Source organism: Nilaparvata lugens, chromosome 4, assembly GCF_014356525.2.
Source record: "Nilaparvata lugens isolate BPH chromosome 4, ASM1435652v1, whole genome shotgun sequence".
NCBI lineage: Eukaryota > Metazoa > Arthropoda > Insecta > Hemiptera > Delphacidae > Nilaparvata > Nilaparvata lugens.
The window spans coordinates 17,288,305-17,311,526 of NC_052507.1; the positions used below are offsets into that span (position 1 = coordinate 17,288,305).

General features: G+C 34.5%; 2 protein-coding genes and 1 long non-coding RNA gene across 4 annotated transcripts in view; 2 read left to right on the forward strand and 1 right to left on the reverse strand.

Moving 5' to 3' along the window:
• The window catches only part of LOC111045241, a 68,792-nt gene extending 66,030 nt beyond the window's left edge, over positions 1–2,762 (reverse strand). For both annotated transcript variants that reach the window (XM_039426776.1, XM_039426775.1), the window contains exon 1: positions 2,101–2,762. In XM_039426776.1, coding sequence (XP_039282710.1) covers positions 2,101–2,376 — 276 coding nt within the window. In that variant the 5' untranslated portion in view covers positions 2,377–2,762. The remainder of the gene's footprint in view (positions 1–2,100) is intronic.
• Positions 2,763–2,852: 90 nt separating this feature from the next.
• LOC120351016 lies at positions 2,853–11,281 on the forward strand. Its single transcript, XR_005571161.1, has 3 exons — positions 2,853–3,055; positions 4,371–4,608; positions 10,594–11,281. It is a non-coding gene; the product is annotated as an uncharacterized LOC120351016 (long non-coding RNA).
• A 2,478-nt stretch (positions 11,282–13,759) lies between these two features.
• On the forward strand, positions 13,760–22,596 carry LOC111045242 (histidine triad nucleotide-binding protein 3). The gene is made up of 5 exons (XM_022330601.2): positions 13,760–14,241; positions 14,749–14,869; positions 20,391–20,457; positions 21,678–21,804; positions 22,519–22,596. The coding sequence occupies exons 1-5, from the start codon at positions 14,080–14,082 to the stop codon at positions 22,543–22,545; spliced, it is 504 nt and encodes a 167-aa protein (XP_022186293.1). The 5' UTR covers positions 13,760–14,079; the 3' UTR covers positions 22,546–22,596.
• Positions 22,597–23,222: the final 626 nt, after the last annotated feature.

The window sequence follows — 23,222 nt, forward strand, 5'->3', positions numbered from 1 at the left end:
AAATAAAATCCTCAAAACAGGGAATTTAAAAAATCCACTCTCAAGTAATTTCATAAAATGAAATAATTTTAAAGAGCGCAGATTCACTGGAATCTATTCGATGACAAGAAAGTAATGGCGGCCAACCAGAATTGAATGAATTATTTAAAACTGCTCGAAGCTCCCAAGCTGGAATATTATTTCTGAACACGAGTAGAGTGACTGTTTCGAAGAGTAGTGTCTATGCTCCGTGTAGCGTAGCCAGTTCATTCTTCTCACTTTATTCGCTTTCTCTCTCTCTCAAGCATTCACTCACACTCACACACCTACTCCTATCTCTCTCACTATCTCTTTGTGTGTGTGAGGTGGGTTGGCTTGAATGCATACTTTCGATGCCCTAAACACCTAAACCGGTCGGAGAAAATCAAATTTAGATTGCGGTTACTTTATATAGCTAGGCATTTTAAATCCTAAATGTAGATAAATTTAATACACTGTTTTCTATATAACATGATGGCACAAACTGTATTTGACCCAACACTATTTTAATTAAACACATTATAATCTCAATCAGTAAATTATATATGCATAGAATGTAAGTTTTAATATTACGGTATTCCTAATTAGTCAATTCTATAATACTAAAATTTTGTCATCAGTAATAATAACATCTATGAACAGTGAGATTGTATTATTATTTATCAACTTTATAGCCAATAAATTATTACGACTAGTGATACTTTTGATGAAATAAACATTTATTTATTCGAAGGATACATACAAACATTACTGATTACGTTATCGAATAATCACCTACAAATAGAAACACAATAGTTTTGGTATATAAGTGGGTCGATTCATAGAGGGAGAGAGACCGAAATATCCAATTCGATATGAAAGGAGTAGGGAGGGCTAAATCCCCTATCTACAGCACTAGAGACTAGCCCCTCCAACGCGTCATAGTAGTATTCATCAGAGAGCAATAATTGGAAAATGGTCCCCTACTCCTTACCCACCCCGCTCCCGCTCACACCAACACGTCAATTGCAAACAACATGGAAACAAAGCGAATCTGATTTTCCTAGCTTGGATCACTCAATCACAATAGAAATAATAAGTTACTTATTATTATAGCAGCTATAGGCTAAATAATTTCTGATTTAAATGTATTCAATATCTAAAAAATGATGCTAGTCGAGTTTGGGAATGGAGAGGTATTTTACGTGATAGAATTTCGATACCGTACTGTATTCCGATAGTAAATTGATCTTTTTGACAAAATTGCTTCATTAAATACGAATATTAGCGCAGTAAAGTAACCTGTGAAGAATAGCAGACCAAACCAGGCTTAAAAATGCTGTGAGCATTCTCCAAGGCCAGCAGGTTTTTCTTAAAAAGTATCTATAACGTTACAAAGTGAAACGGCCATGTTCAAGCTAAACTAATTTCATTTCCAGCCAAGTAACTTATTGCAAAATATTTCAGTCATAGAGTGTTCGAAATCAAATTGCTTTTAAAGCTTTCCGCCATCATGAAATCCAAATAATATGAACCCTAATCATAAAATTCAAAGCGTGAGATGACATTTGAATAAAATGCTATTAAAAAGTAATTAATAGAAAGGCAAATTGCTTAAAATGATAATTTACTGGGATCAAATTTAGACAACTTAAATTAAGAAAAAATATTGTAAAAAACAGAGATTAGATTAGTTTTGAGCAATGCAATATCGATTACTCAAGACAAAATTTTGATGACTGCATCAATCTTATACAATAGGGAGCCTTCTTTGAAATTCATTTAAAATTTGCGTTACGTAATCATTCATTCCAGAAATGTATGCAAATTTTTAATATTAAAAGGATAAAAAAATATAATTTATTTAAATAACAGTTTACTCATTGATATTATACAAATAATAAGTATATATAATATTTTTAATCCGTTTATTTGTAGATAAGAAATAAAATTGTAAGCTGAAATACAAAAAAAAACATTTTCTATTAAATCTGAAATTTAATACAGCATAATTAAATATTGAAATTATTACATTATTCAATACGCAATATAGCAAAAATAACTTAAAAATTTTAAATTAATTTATTTGAAAAATTTACCAACCTCTCCATGGAAATCCTGCCTGCCATCCGGGGTGTTTTCTGGAAGAATGTATAATCGAAGACTTGCTAGAGTTTGTTCGGTGTTTTTGTCCTCCCACAGTAATTGAAGCTCCCCAATGCTAATCAAGTCATTATCACTCCACATTTTTACAAAAAAGAATTCACTAAGTGCCAAAATATTGGCTTTTCCATTTTTTCTATATTTGAATGCTTTGTAAAATGTATAAGGCCCATGTTGGCCGCAAGGTACTCCTATTAATTTATAATCTGTGGCCATTATGAGCCTGATTAGTAATTATAGAATTGGAGAACTATTTAAAAAATATGAAGATAATCCAATCATTTTTACCGGAGGATGATGTTTTTGAAACGGCATGATAGCTCGACGCACTTTTACTTGCAGGGTTATAATAGCTCACGCACAATAGGCCTACACACAAAGATAGGAACAGATTCAGCGATAGCAAGTGTCAATACGAAAATGGAAATAATTACAGACATGTGCTTCTGAAATTAAAAACCTTTGCACAGAATCGTTCATTAAATAATTAAACATCACTTGACAAATTTTTACAGCGAATCTCACATAAAAAATTGAATAAATTAAGAGAAATCTCGGAGTATACACAAACAACACGCCACTGGCATATCCACTTTGTATTTACTCTAATTATGTGACGTCACCGATACTCTTCTATACCCATAATGCTTTGAAGCAAAATAACTATTGTGGAGGGGGCATTGGAATACTAATGGCGACTGTCATAACGAGCAGTGAACAACACGAACAGTAGTTTAGGTTATGAAACCAATGTGCTTATTCACAGTGAATACACTTGATAATCTGTATCTCTCCCATTGTCTTAATCAATATTTTGGATAAAATGATGAGCGTACGGTTAATAAACAACTCTCTTATTCGTTTTGTGTTGAGTAACCTGATTATTAAACCAGAGGTAAGTCATTTTGTTTAGATAACCTAACTTTAGCAGGCCAGTTTGATCAATAAAAGTAATATTTACTTTTTGTATGAATGTAAGTGTAATGTTTGATGTTTTCATGTGTGATATAGAATTAATATTAAATTTTAATTTGAAGAGCATTACATAATTTAAATGCTCTTTGGTAAGGTAATGTTGTTTGGGTACCAAAATATTATTTTATATTTACGTGAACTATGGGCAGTTTGTTATTACTTTTTCGTAATTACTGTACCTAGGGCACTGTAAAAACAGTTTTATGTTTTTATAGTGCCTTAACTGTACTTATTTCATACTCATGCCGTAAAGTTTTATAATTTTAAGGCAATTTTTACTAAGACAGTAAAATTTGATTTGGGTAGTAGGCTAGAAATGAAGCTGTCATTCTACTCTTGAAGTTACAATCGAGTCGAGTAGACTATTTACTTTTAAATACCAATCAAGAATCAATATTTTTAAGGGAATTAATTACCCTAATGCTAAAATGAGTTGGGCCAAATCCCTTAAATAAGTTGTTATTGCTTTATACCCAACCATTCAAATAATTATGACTATTATTTTCACAGGATTCATCTGTAGAATAGTAAAACTAAAAAAATATAATGAATGGAATATTTCTTCTACTATGATTTATTGTAGGAGAGTTTTATGGCCAGTTTGGCCAATGGGTTCTAATTGATCAAAGCACACATACTGTGAGTAAATGTGCTTGTTTCCCGTCTACTAATTTTAATACCAACAGATATTTTCAATGTACTGTCTTATGTTTGTCAAAACATAAATATAGTAGACCTATTATACTATATTAAAACATGTTCTACAATCATGGTTGTATTACCGTACTACTGTCTATGTTAGGGTGTGATCAATCACATTGGATGCGTGCGTATATGTGCAAGTGCAAGCTTCGTTATGCATGAAAAACATGCAGATGAGAAACAAAATCTGGGAAGAGTATATAAAGGAACACTCACACTGAAAGCTTGCACTTGCTAGTTGCGTTCAGTGTAAACAGCTACATGCTAGTCAACATGTGTTTTAATGACACTTTAAACAGATTTTGTTTCTTGGCTCATGCATGGTTTGATGTACACTTGCACGTATATGCACTTAATGTGATCACTTGTTACTGTTCTTGTGTTTGTCCTCCTGACAGTCACACCCTTATGAGATGTCTAGTCTTGTATGCGCTAGAGACTAGAACATAGCTAAATAAATTTCGCTTCAACTTTGTTTTTATTTATACTCATTCCCATCACTCATATAAGATCTGGTTCGCATTGTTTTTCAGTTGCTCTACTCTGGCATAGCAGAAATGAGAACGGATGCTCGCTAGCTAAGCACACCAACAGGTGTTGCTTGGTGTAAGAAGGCATTATGGTACTGGAAGCGCCTTCGTCACAAGTACCGACAGACGTTGGCCATCATTTTGTGGGTTATGGCTAGGGATGACAATCCCATGATTTCGGGATTGCCAAATTTCTATCTCGGGATTGGTTCCGGGATTGAGAAAAAAAAGTTTTAGAAAGGTAAATTTTTTTACGGTACCGTATAGTTTTTCAATCGTCTTAGAGATTTTATCATAAATAGTGTGTTATTGATTCGCCAGAACTGGATTCTTCCAATTACTCATGTATACTTGTGTTGATTTGTACACTATACTGTACATTATTTGCTTTCTGAGCTGATAGTGGTTATGGTGAAGTGGATTCCCACTTTTTCGGTCAAGTCGACTTGTACACTAATAATAATATTATACAAATTTCATATTGCTTTTATTGGTGGGGAATTCCTGACAGAAGTTCCACCTCGCTTGAATATATATGATTTAAGACCGGTTGCAGACGAACCACTATCGCATGTGGGATGTGGGACCGACATACCATAGAACAATACGACTAACGCAGAGAGTCTTTCACACTACATCTGAGAAAACGCTCATTAGTGCGATTGTGGTACAGAAGCTAGGGGTAGCGTGGTGCTCAAACCAGTGGTAGCCTACCACAATCGCAAGGAAAATAATCGCTACCACATTACGCAACGCCATGTAGAAGTATCAGTGCCACCGCAATGCCTGCCAATGAATTCCATATATGTGCTGCGTTTGTGGTACCACAGAAGGAAAATAGTAGCTCCCACATCCCACATGCGATAGTGGTTCGTCTGCAACCAGCCTAAGCCGTCAATAGGCCTTACGACTGTCATACTTCAGCCGGGACTGACAGTTTAACGTGCCCATCCGATAACACGGGTGACCTGATCAAAAACTTTTGGTGATGAGCGGGTTTGAACCGGGGATCTCTAGGCTGCTACGCAAGCTCTATATCCACCAGACCACGGATCCCTCCACTAGTACATTGTCATACTCCACTATCACTGAAGTGTACATTGTCAGCTATCGTTATAACAACAACTATAAACTAAATACTATACAGGTACCAGTGGCCAAAGTTCAGCTGTGGAGTTCTTGAAAAGTTGTATTTTGAAAGAGAGGTTAGACTTGACAGTGTGAAATCCATGTAAACACTATACTGTACACTGGATCTGAGGATGTTGAAATTTAGCTGATATAAAATTTAGTCAGGACTAGCAGGTAACCCGTGCTCCGCAAGGGTCTATTGATAAACTGGAAACTTGATCTACTGAAATCTTGAAGAATTCAAAATAGGGTTATATTATAACCATCCTCGGTAAATTAAGATTATATTTTAAAAATTTCAAGGTAATCAGTTCAGTAGTTCTGAGTTTTGAATGAATGAATGAATGAATTTATTTTGCCAAAAAACAAAATACAAAAAAGCTTTACAAAAAATAAATATAAGTATATGCTACTGCACTTAAATCAAGATACATACATTTATTTAATTGGATATAATAACGAAATGATATCCTTTACATTACAAACAATAGTTTTAAAATGAAGATTCAATTTATGATCACATGCATAAGTACAGTAGGTGAGGCAAAAACACCGGCAAAAGGAAGATTCCTTGTGCGCCAGTGTGAGTCGTAAATCAGCTTAATCAGGGATGTAATATATAAACTTGAATCTAGCGTATGAAGTGTTCGAAAATATAATTTATAATATGAAGTTGATTAGTGTATAAAAGTCAACGATTGGAAATAATTCAAGTTTAGCCATGCCTCTATGGCTCTTTTTCTGTGTTTATTATTTCGGAAATTATTAAGTGGAAATTCACTTTCTAGTATATTTATGAATTTACTGCTAATGTAGTAAAGTTGCCTTCTAAGAAGAGCTGAGTTGGTGTTATATATTTCATATTTTCTTATTGTATTAGGTCTAAGATTATAATTTATGTCATCGGCTAGAGGGAAATTATGCTCGTATTTGAAACTGTAATTTGTTATGCAACTAAGATATAACTATCGTATAGTTTTAACATCAAATTCACTGAACAAAATCTTACTATCATAAGTTCTAGGTTTCTTTAAAATTGTCTTTATGATGAATTTTTGTATTAGAAAAAGGTTTTTAATATGGGTATCGAAAGTCCCACCCCAAACTATTAAACCATATCGCATTAGGGATTCTACTAGTGCCGTATATACCTGTTTGCATTCTGAGAAAGATAGCACATTTTTCAGTTTATAAAATTTATAAGATAGGTATTTTAGTCTCTTACATAGGAAGTTAACATGGATGTCCCATTCACTCATCGATCCATATACCAAGATATTTGAGGTTTGATTTCCTATTAATAACAGGGCAGGAACATCTATTAATGTTTGGTTGATTTATTGAAGAACAGTTTGAATGGATTTTTAACTTATATTGATTGTTAGGTTTACCCTCTCTATTTGCTGAAAAAGCTATGTAATTGGTTTTTTCTACATTTAAACTCAAAGCATTAGAGTCCATCCAGTTCTTCACAATTTTCATATCTTGCTCTGCAACAATGAAAGTATCATTCCAATTATTTTCTGAAAATATAATCACTGAATCATCAGCAAAAGATGAAATTCTCCCATTCTTTAGCTTAATATTTAGCAAATCATTTACATAAAGAATGAAAAATATTGGTGAAAGAACAGTTCCCTGGGGCAGGCCGTAAGATGACAGTTTCTCTATACTTTTATTGTTATTTATTGTTAAAATTTGGAATCTATCTTCCAAGTAACTTCTTATAAACTTTAATGAATGACCTCTGAAACCATACTTCTCCAATTTGTTGCAAATTTTATCATGTGGTATGGTATCGAAAGCCTTAGATAAATCCATGAAGACTGCAAGTGGTTTTTTCTTGGAATTTAACATATCTGTTACATTGTTTACAAAATACACTAGCGCATCCTCAGTACTTTTATTAGGTTGGAAACCATATTGGTTTTCATTAATAATGTTATTTTTTTGTATCAACTTCATTATTCGTTTTTTAAATAATTTTTCAAATATTTTGGCAAGGTTGCTAATTAAGCTTATTGGTCTATAGTTACCTGGATTATTTTTATCACCTTTTTTAAGAATCGGTTTAATGTTTGCTATTTTGAATGAATCAGGAAATACAGCTGTTTCAAAACATTTATTTACAATGTAAGAGAGGGGTTCAGCTATTAGATCTGCTATTTGCTTTAGAGCTCTATTATTAGAGTTGATGATGCGTCATTCGTGAATTTTCTATCGCGTACATATAGAGCCTAAGCCAATTATTTCTTTTGTTATATTAGGCCTATAGATGCTAGAAGTGAATTTTATCCAAATTTTCGTTGTTGGTTATCCACATTGTTTTCACTATTATTATTACTATCGTATTTCATAAAACTTTTAAGTAAAAAAACACATTCTTAGGTGTGGCAACGACCGTTTCGTGCAGGTTAAATACTTCAGTTCCTGTTTGGCTTCAAAATGTGCAATACGAGTACGAAACAGTCGTCGCCACACCTAAGAATGTGAGTTTTTTTCACTTCAATGTTTTATGAAATACGATAGTTACAAATTTTATTCGTGAATTTTTATCTTGCAGGCTATAATCCACAAAATAGCAGAAAAAGAAACTCAATAGGCTACATTCAAACAACTATCAATAAGCAGATTCTGCAGAGTGTCATAGCCCACATTGATCTGAATCCTCTTTTAGCCACACTGGTTTTAGGCTCATTGGTGCCTTCAATTAGCCTATTATGTAACTAAATAGCCTATGCATATGAAGTCCATATCTTGTCATATATTCGATCCACACACTCTATTCTGTGCACTTCTATGGTCACCGGTGTATAGAAAGTGATCTTAAATTGAAAATGGATCAATCTTTTTGGAACGAAATTGAAATTTATTTATCTTCCATAATGACCAAATTGAATAGAAGAAAATGGAATTTTGTGCAATAGACATCTACCCTCACTGAATTGTTTATTTTGTAATGATTTCGATTGTCATTCAATCATATTATAATTATTGGGTTAAAAAATAGCTGAACAGTACCAGAGACAAGAAATATAGAATATAGAGACAATAAATATTCTTATGCTTATCCTTAATCTATGACAGTACTCTACATTTCCAAAAAAATATTGAATTGAAATTTATTTCAACAATCAATAAAATGCATTATGCTGATCTGATGATTGAAATGATGAGAATGAACAAAGAAAAATGTCATTCTACTTCCAAGTAAAACAGAAACTAATACTTATGTTTAGAGTAGAATTGCTAAATGCATACAGCATTCTGAGAAATTCATAACGAATATTACGAATGGTGTCCATCCTGGCGACTTCAATGCTATTGCGCTAAAAATAATAATGATACATTTCTGATATTGACTGATACTATTACAGGACAATAGAACATAGCGAAGTTTGTACTTGTTTGTACTACTTTATGAATTCGTTCTATAAAGTCGTCTCCTTCAAGAGAGCCGGAGCCGTCAGGAAGCTGCTTTGTGATAAAGCATATTATAGCGTAAATGAATTTGTGAGTGATGATCTGAACTTTTTTTAAAAAGTGGTCACTGTTTTATCTGCCATCTGAATAGTTTTTATGTTATTGTGTATATTGATTAATCTCTATGACGCCATCGATCCTACAAGTGTGGGTAATGGATGAAGCAGAAGGTATTAAAGGTCTTGGGCGTTATTGGGCTTTGCCTGTTGCACTCACCTATATGTCATTTTAAATACATTTTTCATTTGTACAATTATGAATTATTAAGAGCAAATCTGTTCAAATAATATTTTGTGAATCAATTTACAATGTTATTGTTATTAGAGCTAACTTGACGTTTCACCGGAGATTTTCGACTGGGGACCGTTTCACAAAGCTACAAGCATTGTTTCGGACAAGTACTTGAGACAAGTTGAGAGCTACTTCGCGTTTCAGAAAAAAAATGTTACAAGTTCCACGTTAAAAGTTTACAATGTTAACATTTTAACCACCTGACGAAATATATGTTTCATTCTTATTAAATTTCAAGTTTATTAGAAAACAATTCACTGGAAAAAGTGGGCAACAAGAGATAAGAATAAGAATACTGTAATTTTATTCCTTCAATGCACAGCAATGCTATCGGAAATGTCAATCGACAATAACACCGTACATAACTTCAGGTTTCAATCTCACAACAGTTAAATTCACACAATACAACAATCTATCTAGACAAGGTGCCTTTCAACAAAATAAAGAATATACATCAAACAGGATAAAGTCATATAAAATAATTGAATATATTATTATTAAATAATAAAATAAAGAATACATAAAAAAATAACAATAAAAATATTGAGAACACTTATAGTCCAGTCACGCAATGCATGCAATTTATACTGTAGTTCTGATTTTTTAATATATTATTTGGGTACATAAGAGAAGCCCAAAACCAATTTCTTCATGGGAAATTTCCTTGTGCTAGATACAGGGTGGCCAAAAACCTCGTATTTTCGGTTCATTTTCCAGTTTTCAGCTATTTGTGCCAAATCTCGTTATAGGACAGAAAAAAATGTTCTCGCATTTTTTTAGATTATAAAATTCTGAATAAAATGAGACCATTTGGAACTCTCTATCTCCAATGAGTACTGACTTATGATTTTTCAAAAATGTGTAAAATTTGAAGAAAAAAATCAATTTTGATGAATTTTAGTTTTTGATCAACAATATCTTCCGATTGTTACCATTTAGATGTATAATTCAAAATCTCTCTGGTCGTATTTTTGTGATCTACAATCTGAGATTAGGTAGAGGGCTCTATCTAATATAGATTTCCAGGTACACCTGACAACAATTCTCCTTGTATTGTGTAAAACTCCTAGATTTTGAAAGACAGGAGAGTCAGATGACGGGAAGGACGTAGCTTTCAAATGTTGTATATTGGGAGAGTTTCGGGTACATAAACTGTGATTTTCCGTTTGTATTTCAGTACTGAAAGACGCATGACTAACATCGAAAAAGGCTCTCACAAAATTTCGACAGCCGGTTGACTGTTTGTATATAATTGAAAACAATGATATTTATAGCCTAATAGTTGAATATTTTAAGATCATTGAAAACAATTTTTTTACAGAAAAACAGACAGTGAACAATAGGAAACAAACTGGGTCGGCAGGAGGACTGGAATGAATTGGGCAATATTGGCCGGGAGGGACACTATGGTGCTGTCTGATGTGGGGATCACCGAGACCTGACACCTGGAGTGAGCACTGAGGCCGAATCTTCTCTATCTGCCATTGCCCTAGCTGCTCCAGCCAAGATAATTTTGGCCGCCACCGCATCTGTAAATGCTTCAGCCATGCCTGTATTTGCTTAGGATGCAGCACGGGTCTTAGGATGGGATTGGAGTATCGAGTGAGCTTCCTGTATAGTCAATCTGAGAGCTTCCTGTTCGACTGAAAATAAGCAAACGCCTCGTGTGGCTTGGTCCTTATTGGTAGTTGCTAACACTGTTATTTTTATTCTATAACTGCTAGGCTAGGATTGGAGTTTTGTCATTCGTCATGAAAGACAGAAGTATCAATAAATCTGTGGTTTTTTGACAATTTCTTACTCTTTTTCATTCAAGACAAAAGTTTCTTTATTTCAAAAAATTCATTTAACAAAATAAAACATGCTTTGCTCAATAAATTATTGTAATACAAAAAAAACTTAATAACCATTGTGTTACAACATCATCCTAGAACCTAAAATACCGTATGTAAATGAAAATAAATGTTAAATTGTCTAAAATAAATGAAAGTGTTGATTTAAATTTTAAATTCAAGTATGTAAATTTTATTGTGGCTTAGGTTTCAAGGAAAACGATTAGAAACATAATTATATTTAAGGAAATGAGCACAATGAATAATATGAAAATGGGCTGGATGTCTGTGCGCAGACCAGAAAATATATATTTCCTTATTTATATAGGAAATATGATTCAGATCTAATGATCTAATGAAGAGTCCTCATAATAATAGTTCACATATATAATAATAGTTAGACACTTTTGTTGACACCATAGCCTACTCCGCAAGTGCCATTTTATACCCTACTTTATTATAATTGATTTTACTGATAGCCGAAAATAAATTGGAAACAGTGCGGAGGTAGAAGTGACACCACTGCTTATTGGGCTACGTTCAGCCATGTAGGTAGGGATCCTCCCCTGATGGAATTGAATGTGGGAAAAGTAGACGGGTATTTTCACAAAATTGTCTAGTAAGGAGGCGAATTCGTTATAAAAGTCTGCAAATCTTGAAAATGGGGGTAGAATTGAAAGGGCCCCATAGTCAATTTACTGATGAATTGTTGGGAGTCGTTCCAGAAGTGGTTTGTCATTCCGAAGAAAATTTATGATATATGTACCTGCTATAAATTTGTATTGTCTTGCTTTTAAAAATTATAACATACATACATAAAAGATATTCACTCACTTGTTTTTATTTTGCAACATGTACTTTTATTCAACTTGATAGAAGAAGACTTGAGCAAAAAATATGTCTCCATAAAATTTCAAATAAATCAAATCAATTTCTAAAAGCTTGAGTCAGTTAGTATTTACAATTTTCAACTTAATTTTTATTGTGTACTCAACACAATAACTATATCAATATTTGACATAATTCAACTTGAAGTTGCTTATAATCTGACACTAGACAATAGTATCAGTAACTAATTGTTACTGAGGTAAACAACTATTGCAAATAATAATTTATGACCCCATATTTTTTATCAATTCTCTGATAACTTTTGTAGTACTTTTATATACGGCAACAAACGTTTGTAGTACGGTAACTAGCGTATTTGAGTACACTATTTCTATCAGAGGTGTCCTTGTTACTAGGGATATTCACAATCTTATCCAGCTAGGTTGAGCTATTTGATAACTTGAGTCTTATGATATTTTACAGCTAAATCAACATGATATTATTTAAATCGCAAAAACCGCTCCACTCCCAAATTTTATAAATTTGGAGGAGGTAGAGGTAAAAGGTCAAGATAGAGGTTTACCGGAAGGCTTGCCTCGACCTTCTCACCAGGAGGAAGCTTGTTAAAGAATTTCAGAGCTGAAATCCCGTAACTGGCCTGCGATCGGTGGAGGCATCTCCTGGGGATATCCAACAGTTCACGGTGCCTGGTGTTGTGGTAGTGAATGTCACTTACGGGCAGCCAGAGTATGCCGTATCCTCTTGACATACACCAAGCATAGGAGGAGGTAATGGCTGATGACCGTCTGTAGGCTACACCAAGGCGAGCAAAGATGGGCTTGCAGTGGGCAAAATGGTCGCTGCCTATTCTCAGCCCTCTTTTGCAGCCCCAGGCGAGTGACCCCACATGAGCATTATTACCATAGGTAATGACTCAATGTGAGAGAGCGTGGTACATCATCACAATATACCTCTCCAGTCACCCGGCTCCTCATCTCGAGCAGCAAGAAGAAAATGCGGGAGAGTCTATGACTACTCCAGCTGTATTTTCAGTCCAATACAAACCCCAGCAGCTTCACAGGATCCTGAGGGTCACGCAGTTCTCGTGACAAGCCGCAGATAACCCTTTGAGATTATCCTCCATTCAGCTGGAGATTAGCAAGTAAAATACCAGGAAAACATAGATTACAAGTATTTTATAGCTAGGTACGGTAACTAGATAAATAAATCTAGCTATCAAAAATATGGTAGGTGCTGTTTTGAAGTGTATGGTAGCCTAAATGTGCATTTTTCTGCAGGCCTACGGTATGTGCTGTCTTCTTATTCAAAGACTTGGGTCTAAGCGATATGGATTGAACATTTACAGTAGGCTTAATAATTAGATAATAATTATTCATACAAAAAATACTGTACAATATTATTATTTCAAAAAAATGAAAGTGTAATAAAAAATGATTGTGATTTAATGAAAGCCTAAACCTAAATAAACATTATTTATACTTTAAATAAAGTATTACAGTTCTAAAAAACTCTTATAAACAGTCTGAGGCCCGGTTGCACAACAGCCGGTTAAATTTTAACCGTGATTAATTCCACGAGAACCAATCAGAGAAGCCGTAATTTAAAAAACGCCTTCTCTGATTGGTTCTCGTAAAATCAATCACGATTAAAATTTAACCGGCACAAAGACTCAATAGAGTCTCCGTCGGTAGCGTAGTTCGGGCAAGAGAGGAGAGACCACATCACCAACACCGGTTCAAAATCAAATCGAAAATGAAATAATCGATGTCTACATAATATCGAGAGGCAAAGATCGATACTTTTCAAAATCGAAACTCATCCCAAGTTTTTTGGTTATGTGAGTTAAGAGTTGATCTTGATTTGATAACTTGTGAACAAAGTAGGACAACAACCAACAAGTGCTTTAATTGTGGTAGCAATTTGAGTTTGATTACTCTTGTTTTTTTAAATATCCAAACAGTATTTAATTTATTTCTAATTTTGGGGTTCAAGTTTTATTTGATTAGTGTATATTGGCGTAGATTAGGCATTATATATTTCTAGCTCTGCTGTTAGTTGTCTGGTTAACTATTACCCTGCTTCCTGCTTTAACTGTATTTTATTATTATGCTCAACCGACAAGTTAAATGAGTATAATTTCTTTTCGCCAGTTAAAATTATTAAAAGTTTTGAGCTTAACCATCAACAAATTTACAATGGCAACCGCTGTTGAAAGTACTGAGGCCGTCAGTTCTTGTATATTTTGCCAAATTATTAAAGAGAATGATCCAAATAAACTAATTTATGAGGTAAGTGATGGGTTTTTGAACAGAATTTGAGTTCTTTAGACACTCATTGTGTATTTTCAGCTTTGAAATTTGCGTTCCACACTTTACGTGCAGGTTCAAGAACTAGGCAAGTAGTTGACTAAATAAATAGAATATACTTTCAAATCAAATCATTAAAAATTATAATTATTTCCAATCACATTATACCAATCAAACAATTACATTAATTATATTTTAATTTTGTTACATGGAAATCTCAATATATAGCCTATAAGCTATAAGTAGCCTATATAGCCTATAAGTTTATAGAATTACATTCTTTTGTGGGTCCTATTTATATTGATGAGTTGACTTATATTTCATTGTGTTCATTGCATTATAATTAATTGTTTTGCGTGAAGATTTATTTAAAAATTATTGTGTGAGTGTTATGTTGATCTTATATATTCTAAAGATATGCTAACCAATTTGCTCTTTAGGCTAAAGGTCATGGAGGTATAGAATAATAATATATTCTCTTTGATACAGGATGAAGAATTAGTATCCTTTGCAGACATCAAACCAGCTTCTAAATGCCATTACTTGATTGTACCAAGAAAACACATAAAGGATGCTAAAGATCTGAAGACACCAGATGATAAAGTTCTTGGTAAGAATTTTAAGCTATGGGTTTAGTATTTTAAGTCCATAATGTGATTACAAAAACCACAAGAACACGTCAATAAATAAAAATAAACAAGAAAGCTAATATAATAACTAGTCAAAACAAAAAAGGAAGAAATGTGAATTCACCAGGGTGTTGTTCAACATAAAGAACTCACTAATGGAATACAAAAGGATCTCCTCAGCGCGCCGTAAAGTCGCATAGTCAACAGGTCTCTTGCTGCTTATGGAAGCTTCTTAAAGAGTCTTGTTGATAGCATGATAGGTTGGCAAGGCCAGTTTGTGTCCTGCTCAGCCTTTGATAAGGTACATCCAACATATGGCTCCCTCCTGTATGATACGCATGAAAACTCTGTCTGGTGGCAAGCTCATCCACATTTGCATGGGTTCTGCAAAGAGGATTTATACTTATGCTTTTATCAGGCCCAGCTCAGTAATAAAATACACAAATAACAACAAATAGACAAACTAATGAATAAAACGTAAATATAGGGTTTATAATGTTCAACATAAATATGTCTCGTCGGGTTTTCTTCATTTTTGGGAGGTCAAATGCCAAGCTCTCCCACAAACCCCCAGCCATGACATGGCACGCTCATCCGCCAGGTGAACACCCCTGAGTCCCCCTTCATAGGAATACAGTGGGCAGTCTTCCACCAAGTGCTGCATCGTCTGCACATCTCCACATGTGCAGTGGGGGTCAGTGGCTATGCCCCAAGTAGTCTGTGCTTGAGCACACCTGCCTGCAGATGTACGAAAGCGATACAACCAGCACCAAAGTTTCCTCTTCAAATCCATTCCTGGCCAAGGCACAGATGGGTCTTCCACCAACGTCTTATTCTTAATGTTGACCTGAAACCATTCCTGCCGCCACAATTTCTTAATATCTTGTTTCTCAACTTCCGCCAGTCGGAGATAATGCCTAGACCTCAATCTTTTAAAGGGTGGATTAAGCATATCCTTCATTAGTGGGTAGGGAGCTCTTGCCTGGAGGATAAGCGATTCATCAACTGATAAGTCCTCTCTTTTCTTCTCAATGCTGGTGGAACAATGTTGCATAGGACAGGCAACCACTCAGTTTCAGTGGGTCTTATGGTACCACTTATTTTTCTCATAGTCTCATTCAGGGTGATGTCTATTTTCTTAGTATGAGTGCTGTGCTCCCATACTGATGAACAATATTCTGCTGCACTATATACTAGTGCCAGGCTAGATTTTTTTTTAGGCCTTCACACTACATTCCCAGTTTGTACCAGCCAACTTACTTATAATGTTGTTCCTAGTCTTCAGTTTGTTCTTGAGGCTCTCAAGATGTTGTCGAAAGGTTAGAGTTCTATCCAGCTTTACTCCCAAGTAGCGAGGGGCCTCACATTGATTTACATCACAGAAGACAAGATTGAGTTGACGATTAGCCTCTGTTATTAAGATGGAATGCCGTGCTCAGTGTCTTAGCTGGATTTGGCCTAAGTTTCCAGTCATCAAAATACTTCCTTAGAACACTCAGGTCATTGTTCAGTTCTCTCTCCAACAATTCGAATAAATAAATAGATTTTATTGTCGTAGACCAATATAGGTAATTGACAAAGTCATAGTAATACAATTACAAAATAATAGAGTCAAAGCAATAGTTTAAAGTCACAAAGTAGAATAAATTACATAAAGTAGAATCGAAAAACTCTGCCAAACAATAGAAAGGTCTGCCAAACAATAGAAAGGTCTTAAAACCAGCCACTCAAAAAAGTAAGTTTTAAAAATAACAATATTTTCACAACATTTGATATCCAATGGCAACTTAGTATACATTCTCAAGCCTATGCTGTCATAGTGTTTCATGCTTATGACAAGACGTTGATATGGAATATCAATGAGGTCTTTTTTCCTGGAGTTATAAGCATGAATATTGGATATTTTATTCAAGCTATGGAGATTCTTTCTAGTGTGGATGATTACTTGAAATATATAGAGATTTATGACAGTCAATATTTTTGTTTTTTTGAAAAGAGGTCGACAGTGATCTAGATACCCTGCACCTGTCAATATTCTAATAGCCTTTTTCTGCAAAAGCAAGACCTTATTGATGTGGCACCTGTTTCCATATACTAAAATTCCGTATGAAATTATGCTTTGAAAAAAAAAACAAAATATGAGTTACTGAGGTATTTTTCCGGTACAAGATTCTTCAACTGCCTTAACAGATAGATAACCCTAGATAACCTAGCAGAAACGAAATTTATGTGGGGTTCCCAGGTCAACCTGTGATCAAACATTAAGCCCAAAAACTTTAAACTATTGTTATTGTTGTGTGTTTAGTCCCTGAGACCAAATGTCATAAGCTGAGTTTTATCCTCGTTTAGTTTGAAGCCATTCGCTGTGAACCACTTGGAAGCTTCCGCCAAGGTATCAGCTGTCATGTAAAGTGTGTGCATCTGAATGAGAATTAAGAAAAGTGGTGTCATCAGCATACAATACAGTCTTGCTGTTGATTGTGAGAGGAAGATCATTTATCATCAATACAAAGAGGAGTGGTCCCAATATTGATCCTTGGGGGACAACGTACTTTACTTTAGCAAGATCGGATCTCTTATTTCCTTCACGAACAACTTGCTGGCGATCGCCAAGGTACGATCTAAAAAGACTAAGGCTCCTTCCACTGATTCCATAATAAGCTATTTTTTCAAGCAGTAGGCGTCAGTAGTGGATCTTCCCTTCACAAAACCAAATTGATGCTCAGACAGTACCCCAAGATTTACTAAGTATTCATACACCTGTATATACATGACAATCTCTAGAACCTTGGAGAAGACAGGTGCTATTTGGATGGGTCTATAACTGGAAGGTTCCTCTTTTGAGCCCTTCTTATGAACGGGAATAACTTTGGAGACTTTTAATACATCGGGGAAAACACCCTGTGTAATTCACCTGTTTATACAAATGGTCACTACTGGCACTACAGAGTGAGCAATAGTTTTGAGAAGACAGCTTGATAGACCATAGAAATCTTCACTCTTCGAAACTTTAAGATTATGAACCACTTTAAAAATCATCTCTTGACTCACCTCATGAGAAAAAAATAAGCTATTTTGCACTTTATTGACATTATCATTGAGCAATGCACTGGCTGTAATTGATGGATTGTTTATCTTCTCGTGCACATCATCTACTGACTGAATGAAATAATTATTAAGTTTGTTTGGTTCAGGAGTAGATAAGTTTACAACATTCTTGTTGAAGGATAAAGTTTTGATAATTTGCCATGCCTTCTTACATTTGTTATTAGAAGATTCAATGATTGATGCAACAGAATCCCTCTTGGCTTCATCCAATGGATTTCTGTACAGTGCTCTGCATCTAAGATAAAGTGTTTCCGAATGTTCGGTTTTTTGTTATTTGAAGTTTTCATGTAAGATAGTGAGTAGAATCTTAATCTTACTAAGTTCAGGTGTGTACCAGTCAGCCTTACTTTTGAAATTCTTTCTATTATTAACTTGGGAAACTTTTCTCTACAGGTCTTTCTAGGGATAGTTAGATTGAAATAATATAAAACTGTATTGAGGAAAGATTCGAATATATCACTTGCATCTGACTTTTCCATGACAGCACTCCAATTCACTAAATTTAGAGACCGATTAAATTGTAGTAATTTACCTTTAGTAACAGGTCTTGAAGTAATAGTGACAAAATCGTTAGAACTAGACTCAACAGAACCACAGGGCACACATATCGTGACACAATCATGATCAGAGTAGGAAAATCCTATAACACTTGAATTTGTCATATCAGGTTGAACGTTTGAAAAAATATTATCGAGACAGGCTTGGTCTCTCGTGGGCAGAGTATTGAAAATACGATGATTAAATTGTTGGTCCCTGGGCTATAAGAGCAATGTCATCAGCATAGATGAACTTACGTGCCCTGGTGTTTGGAATGTCTGCAGTGTAGAGATTGAAAAGCAAGGGTGACAACACTGAACCCTGAGGTAGTCCATTCTGTAAATACCTCAAGGAACTCTCTTTTCCCCCATGCCTCACTCTAAATGTTCGGTCACTCAAAAGAGCTCTAAAGAGACTCACCAACTTTCTGCATTTCAGAGTTTGTGTCATCTGTGTGAGTAGCCCGGCCTCCCATACTGTGTCATAAGCTGAGCTTAAGTCCAACAAAAAAAAACAGCGCCTGACTTCAATTTCTTTTCAAATCCTACTCAATGGATGTGGCAACTGATAACACCTGCTCTTCACAGCTTCTACCTTCTCTGAAGCCTGCCTGTTCAACTGGAAGATTCTCTTCCACTCTACCACTTATCCTTAACAGGATAATCCTTTCAAAGAGTTTATGTGTGACTGACAGGAGAGATATAGGTCTATAGTTAGATGGGCCTTCCTTATCCTTCCCTGGCTTCAGTACAGCAACAACTTTTGATTTCTCCACATTGCTGTGAACAATTGAGACAGCCAATAGATTGCATGTGGGCCTAGGTGTTTGATAAATTCCGGCAGTACACCATCAGCTCGGTGCTTTCTCACACTTGATTCTCTTTATTGCTTCAATTATTCCTCCAGAAGGAATTGGGTCCACAAATGTACTCTCACAACACTCATTCAGTGCTCTTCTGAGACGCCTTTTCATTGCATGCAAAGAGGATGAAAAATATAGAGAGCAAATACTGTAAGTATTTACTCTTTAACAAAGAGATGACGGCAGTAAGCCAGTCTTATCAGCCCTACAGATGACTCGCAAGGCTTGAACCAGGCCTTACAACAGGATGCTCTGAAAGAATGCGATGTAGCATACCTTAAGGTAGCTCATGGAAACACTACCTCTCAACCCTCTCAGTTGCAGGACTACCCTCCTCAGTCTACAGCAAACCATGCTAGCTCCATGACTGCATTCTGTCCGGGATCAAGCCAAGCAGCTTCATCGGAGAAGACTCTTATTCCTCTCCATTTCTGAGGCTGAACACAATTGTCTGTGTTTTATCCTCATTGAGGAGGGAGAGGTTTGCGAAGAGCCAGTTTGTTGCTAACACCCTGGTTTCAAGCATAGCTGCCCTCAACTACTCAGTACTGCAGCCCTTGTCAAAGAAGGTCGTGTTGTCAGCATAGCAGACAGTCGTTCTGACATCCACGCATGCAAAATCATTTACTGAAATCAGAAAAAACAGAGAACCCTTGGGCACTTCACAGTCATGGCAATCTATAATCTGCGAAAGCATGGCATTGGCCAGCATCGCCTGTCTGCGGCTTTTTTAAAATATAAATAGGATCCCCGAATAGGATCAAACTTCTGTCAAATTATTCTTGTAACACGAATATTAAGCTGTTTCCATATTTTTCAACAACTCTGTATATTAGGTCAACTACTTAATAATATTCATAGCTTGCTTTAAGGAATGAGTTATTCAGAATTATTGTTTACCTATAACTTATATAACTTATTTTGAACTTGATAGGCTATGCTCCGAAAATGTCATTTCACTGGACATCTTATACATCATCATCATTCTTTTTCAGTTGAAAAAATGGTTGAAGTTGCGAAAAGGATCTTAGTCGAGAAGAACTGTGACCTCACGGATGCAAGGTAATTAAGAAATGCTAGAATATGATTCAATATATTAAACGATACATTTATCATTGATATATTATACTTTTTCAAGTTTACGCTTAATTTTGATTCACATTTCATGATTTTTCTGTGTTATCAAGCTCATAACAATAATGGGGTCTCCCTGGCGTCTTCAAATACTGTAGAAAAAATATTTATGTAGGCTATAAAGCGATTCCCTAGAGCCTAGACTGAACAATGAACATCATATTTACTCAAGAACTATTACTACTTCTATTATTATCTGAGAACTATTATCATCTTAATAGAAACTGGAATCATGTTGCATTACGGTATATAATTTTTATGTTTCTGCAGTGAGTATGTCGTCATGAGTGGAAACTTACAGATAGGTTGGTGGTCGCCACCATTTAAAAATGCATTCCAGAAAGGAGAAGGGTCTTTTAATGAGTAAAGTCACGTGGTATCCAAGAACAAAGAGCACAGTAGTGCTTTGCCTGTTTTCCTTTCCCGATCATTTTCTTTTTCATGATTTGTGACTGTTAATATATTATGGAATAAAATAAACAGAGTAATAGGAGGAACCTTTTGAATCTTTATGGAAAAATACCCAGTGGCTAGGTAACATGACCCCTTCTCATTCTCCAAACCCGGTACTGATTAAACCCAAAAATTATATTTTAATAGTTTTACTTCTCCTTCATTACGATTGGCCTAGCTGACCAAGATAGCCGAGACGACTAAGGCGTTGCACCCTTCAGTCTGCTAGCGCTACCTGGTCGTGGGTTCGAATCCGGCTGTAGGCATTTCATAAAATCACCCAATCTCAAGCTAAAAGCTCATATGGGCATCATTTGCAATAAGAAAAATGATCACAATAATACGTCATTCTAACATAGACATGCAGTCAAGTTGAAACCATAAAGTACTCAAGTCAATAAGTTTACTAAATGGTTAATTTGATCAAATAATTGATTGCATGTCGGCATTTGATTGACAAAAAATGTGTTAATACATTCGGAATGGTTCAAGAATCATTACCTATAATCTTATCTTTCATATGCATGTATGCATCTTTTATCATTATATTTTATTCATTATCTTACCGTTTTACTTATATTACTACAAAAGTAAACATTTGTTGAAGTTTCTCATAGCGCAATATGTTATGATAAAAAAAATAATTCGATGCCATATAGCCTATATATTTATGCTTGTGAATTTTCTATTGATAGGTTCGGATTTCACTGGCCACCTTTCCACACTGTATCTCATCTCCATCTGCATGCTATTAGCCCAGCCAGCGAAATGGGCATGATTGCCAAAATGATCTTTCGACCAGACTCATTCTGGTTTGTCTCGGTGAGTCAAGTATTATGGTAAAATCACTTCTCTTATATGGGCCACTTTTTTCGAATTAATAAAAACAATATAAAACATGTAGTACTCTTTTTTGTAGACATTTTAACTTGAAAATTGCCAAAGTAGGTCAAAACTAGTCGTTGAAATCTTTTAAATAAAAAGGGTACCTACTACAAGTTTTATATTGTTTTTAATATTATGGTATTAGTATTTATGGTAAATATACACATTACCATTTATTATAATCAATCATTGATTTCTAAATATATGGATCTAATTCACAGTATTTCAACAATGACTTGAGAAAAGATATCTCATAGACTTGACTAATTGCAAATAAACATTCTTGAAAATATTACTTCATCTTGCCTTCAAAATTATTGGATCCACAAAACTAATTAATAATGAAGAAACAAATAAACCTAGGTAAAGAAAACTACTATCTTTATTATAAATTGTCTCGTGTATTCCTCTGTACAAGCTTAAAATTTGTTTTGAATAATTTTATAATTAAATGCACTTTCAAAGCAATGCAATATTATATAAATGACTTCTATAGTGCGAATACTGAAATAAAATAATTTGATTTCGATTATTCTCAAAAATATTTTCTTGGGTATTTTTAATAAATTAACATTAGTGTACATTATTTACTTTTATAATTATTCCTTGATGCTCTTTCCATCTTATAATTCTGTGACTTGTATTTTTCAGCCAGATTATGTGATCTCTCGTTTGTAAAGCGGGGCCCGTACGTACATGACCAACCTGGCTGTCAACTCTAGTTGCTGTGAAAACCTCTTAGACACCATTCCCATTCCCAGTGAGAGCAACCCTCAAATTAAATACTAGTGAACTCTCCCATGTCATTATACTTATTATACTCACAAATATTATTCTCATTAGTATTAAATTTTGTGGGTTATATATTAGAGAAGTAAATATATTTTAGAGAAGTCTTGATGTATTGTGATATTTAATATGACATTTTATGATATGATATTAATTTGTCATCTTGTTTTAGGGTTACTTGGTTAATTTCTATATTGATGTTAGCTTGGTGATATATTTTTATGAGTTAATAAATTGATTATTTTAAAATGTGCGTCTTTAAATTCATTTATATGATAGATAATGCAATTAAATAATATAGCTACTTATCAACATTTGGTGAATTGTATTTTTACCATTGGGAATGTATAAGTACATTAACTTCAATTTATATTTTCACCATTGTGAATTACTATTTCATCAGTGTGTTTAAATACAATCCACCTAGGCTTGGTTGATGTTTTATGGCGGCTTATTCACTGAGGAGAATGGTATTTATTTTATCAGGGAATTTTGCTAGGAAATCAAAAATTGAAAAAGTCTTACGAGGTGGTGGATATTCTTGAAGATTTTCTTGAGAACTATTT

Excerpts from the sequence above, each read along its gene's own strand:
- LOC111045242 (XM_022330601.2), top strand. The coding sequence starts at position 14,080 with ATGAGTATAATTTCTTTTCGCCAGTTAAAATTATTAAAAGTTTTGAGC. Across the intron at positions 14,870-20,390 it reads ACCAGATGATAAAGTTCTTG|TTGAAAAAATGGTTGAAGTT; the intron begins GTAAGAATTTTA and ends ATTCTTTTTCAG. Across the intron at positions 20,458-21,677 it reads TGTGACCTCACGGATGCAAG|GTTCGGATTTCACTGGCCAC; the intron begins GTAATTAAGAAA and ends TTCTATTGATAG.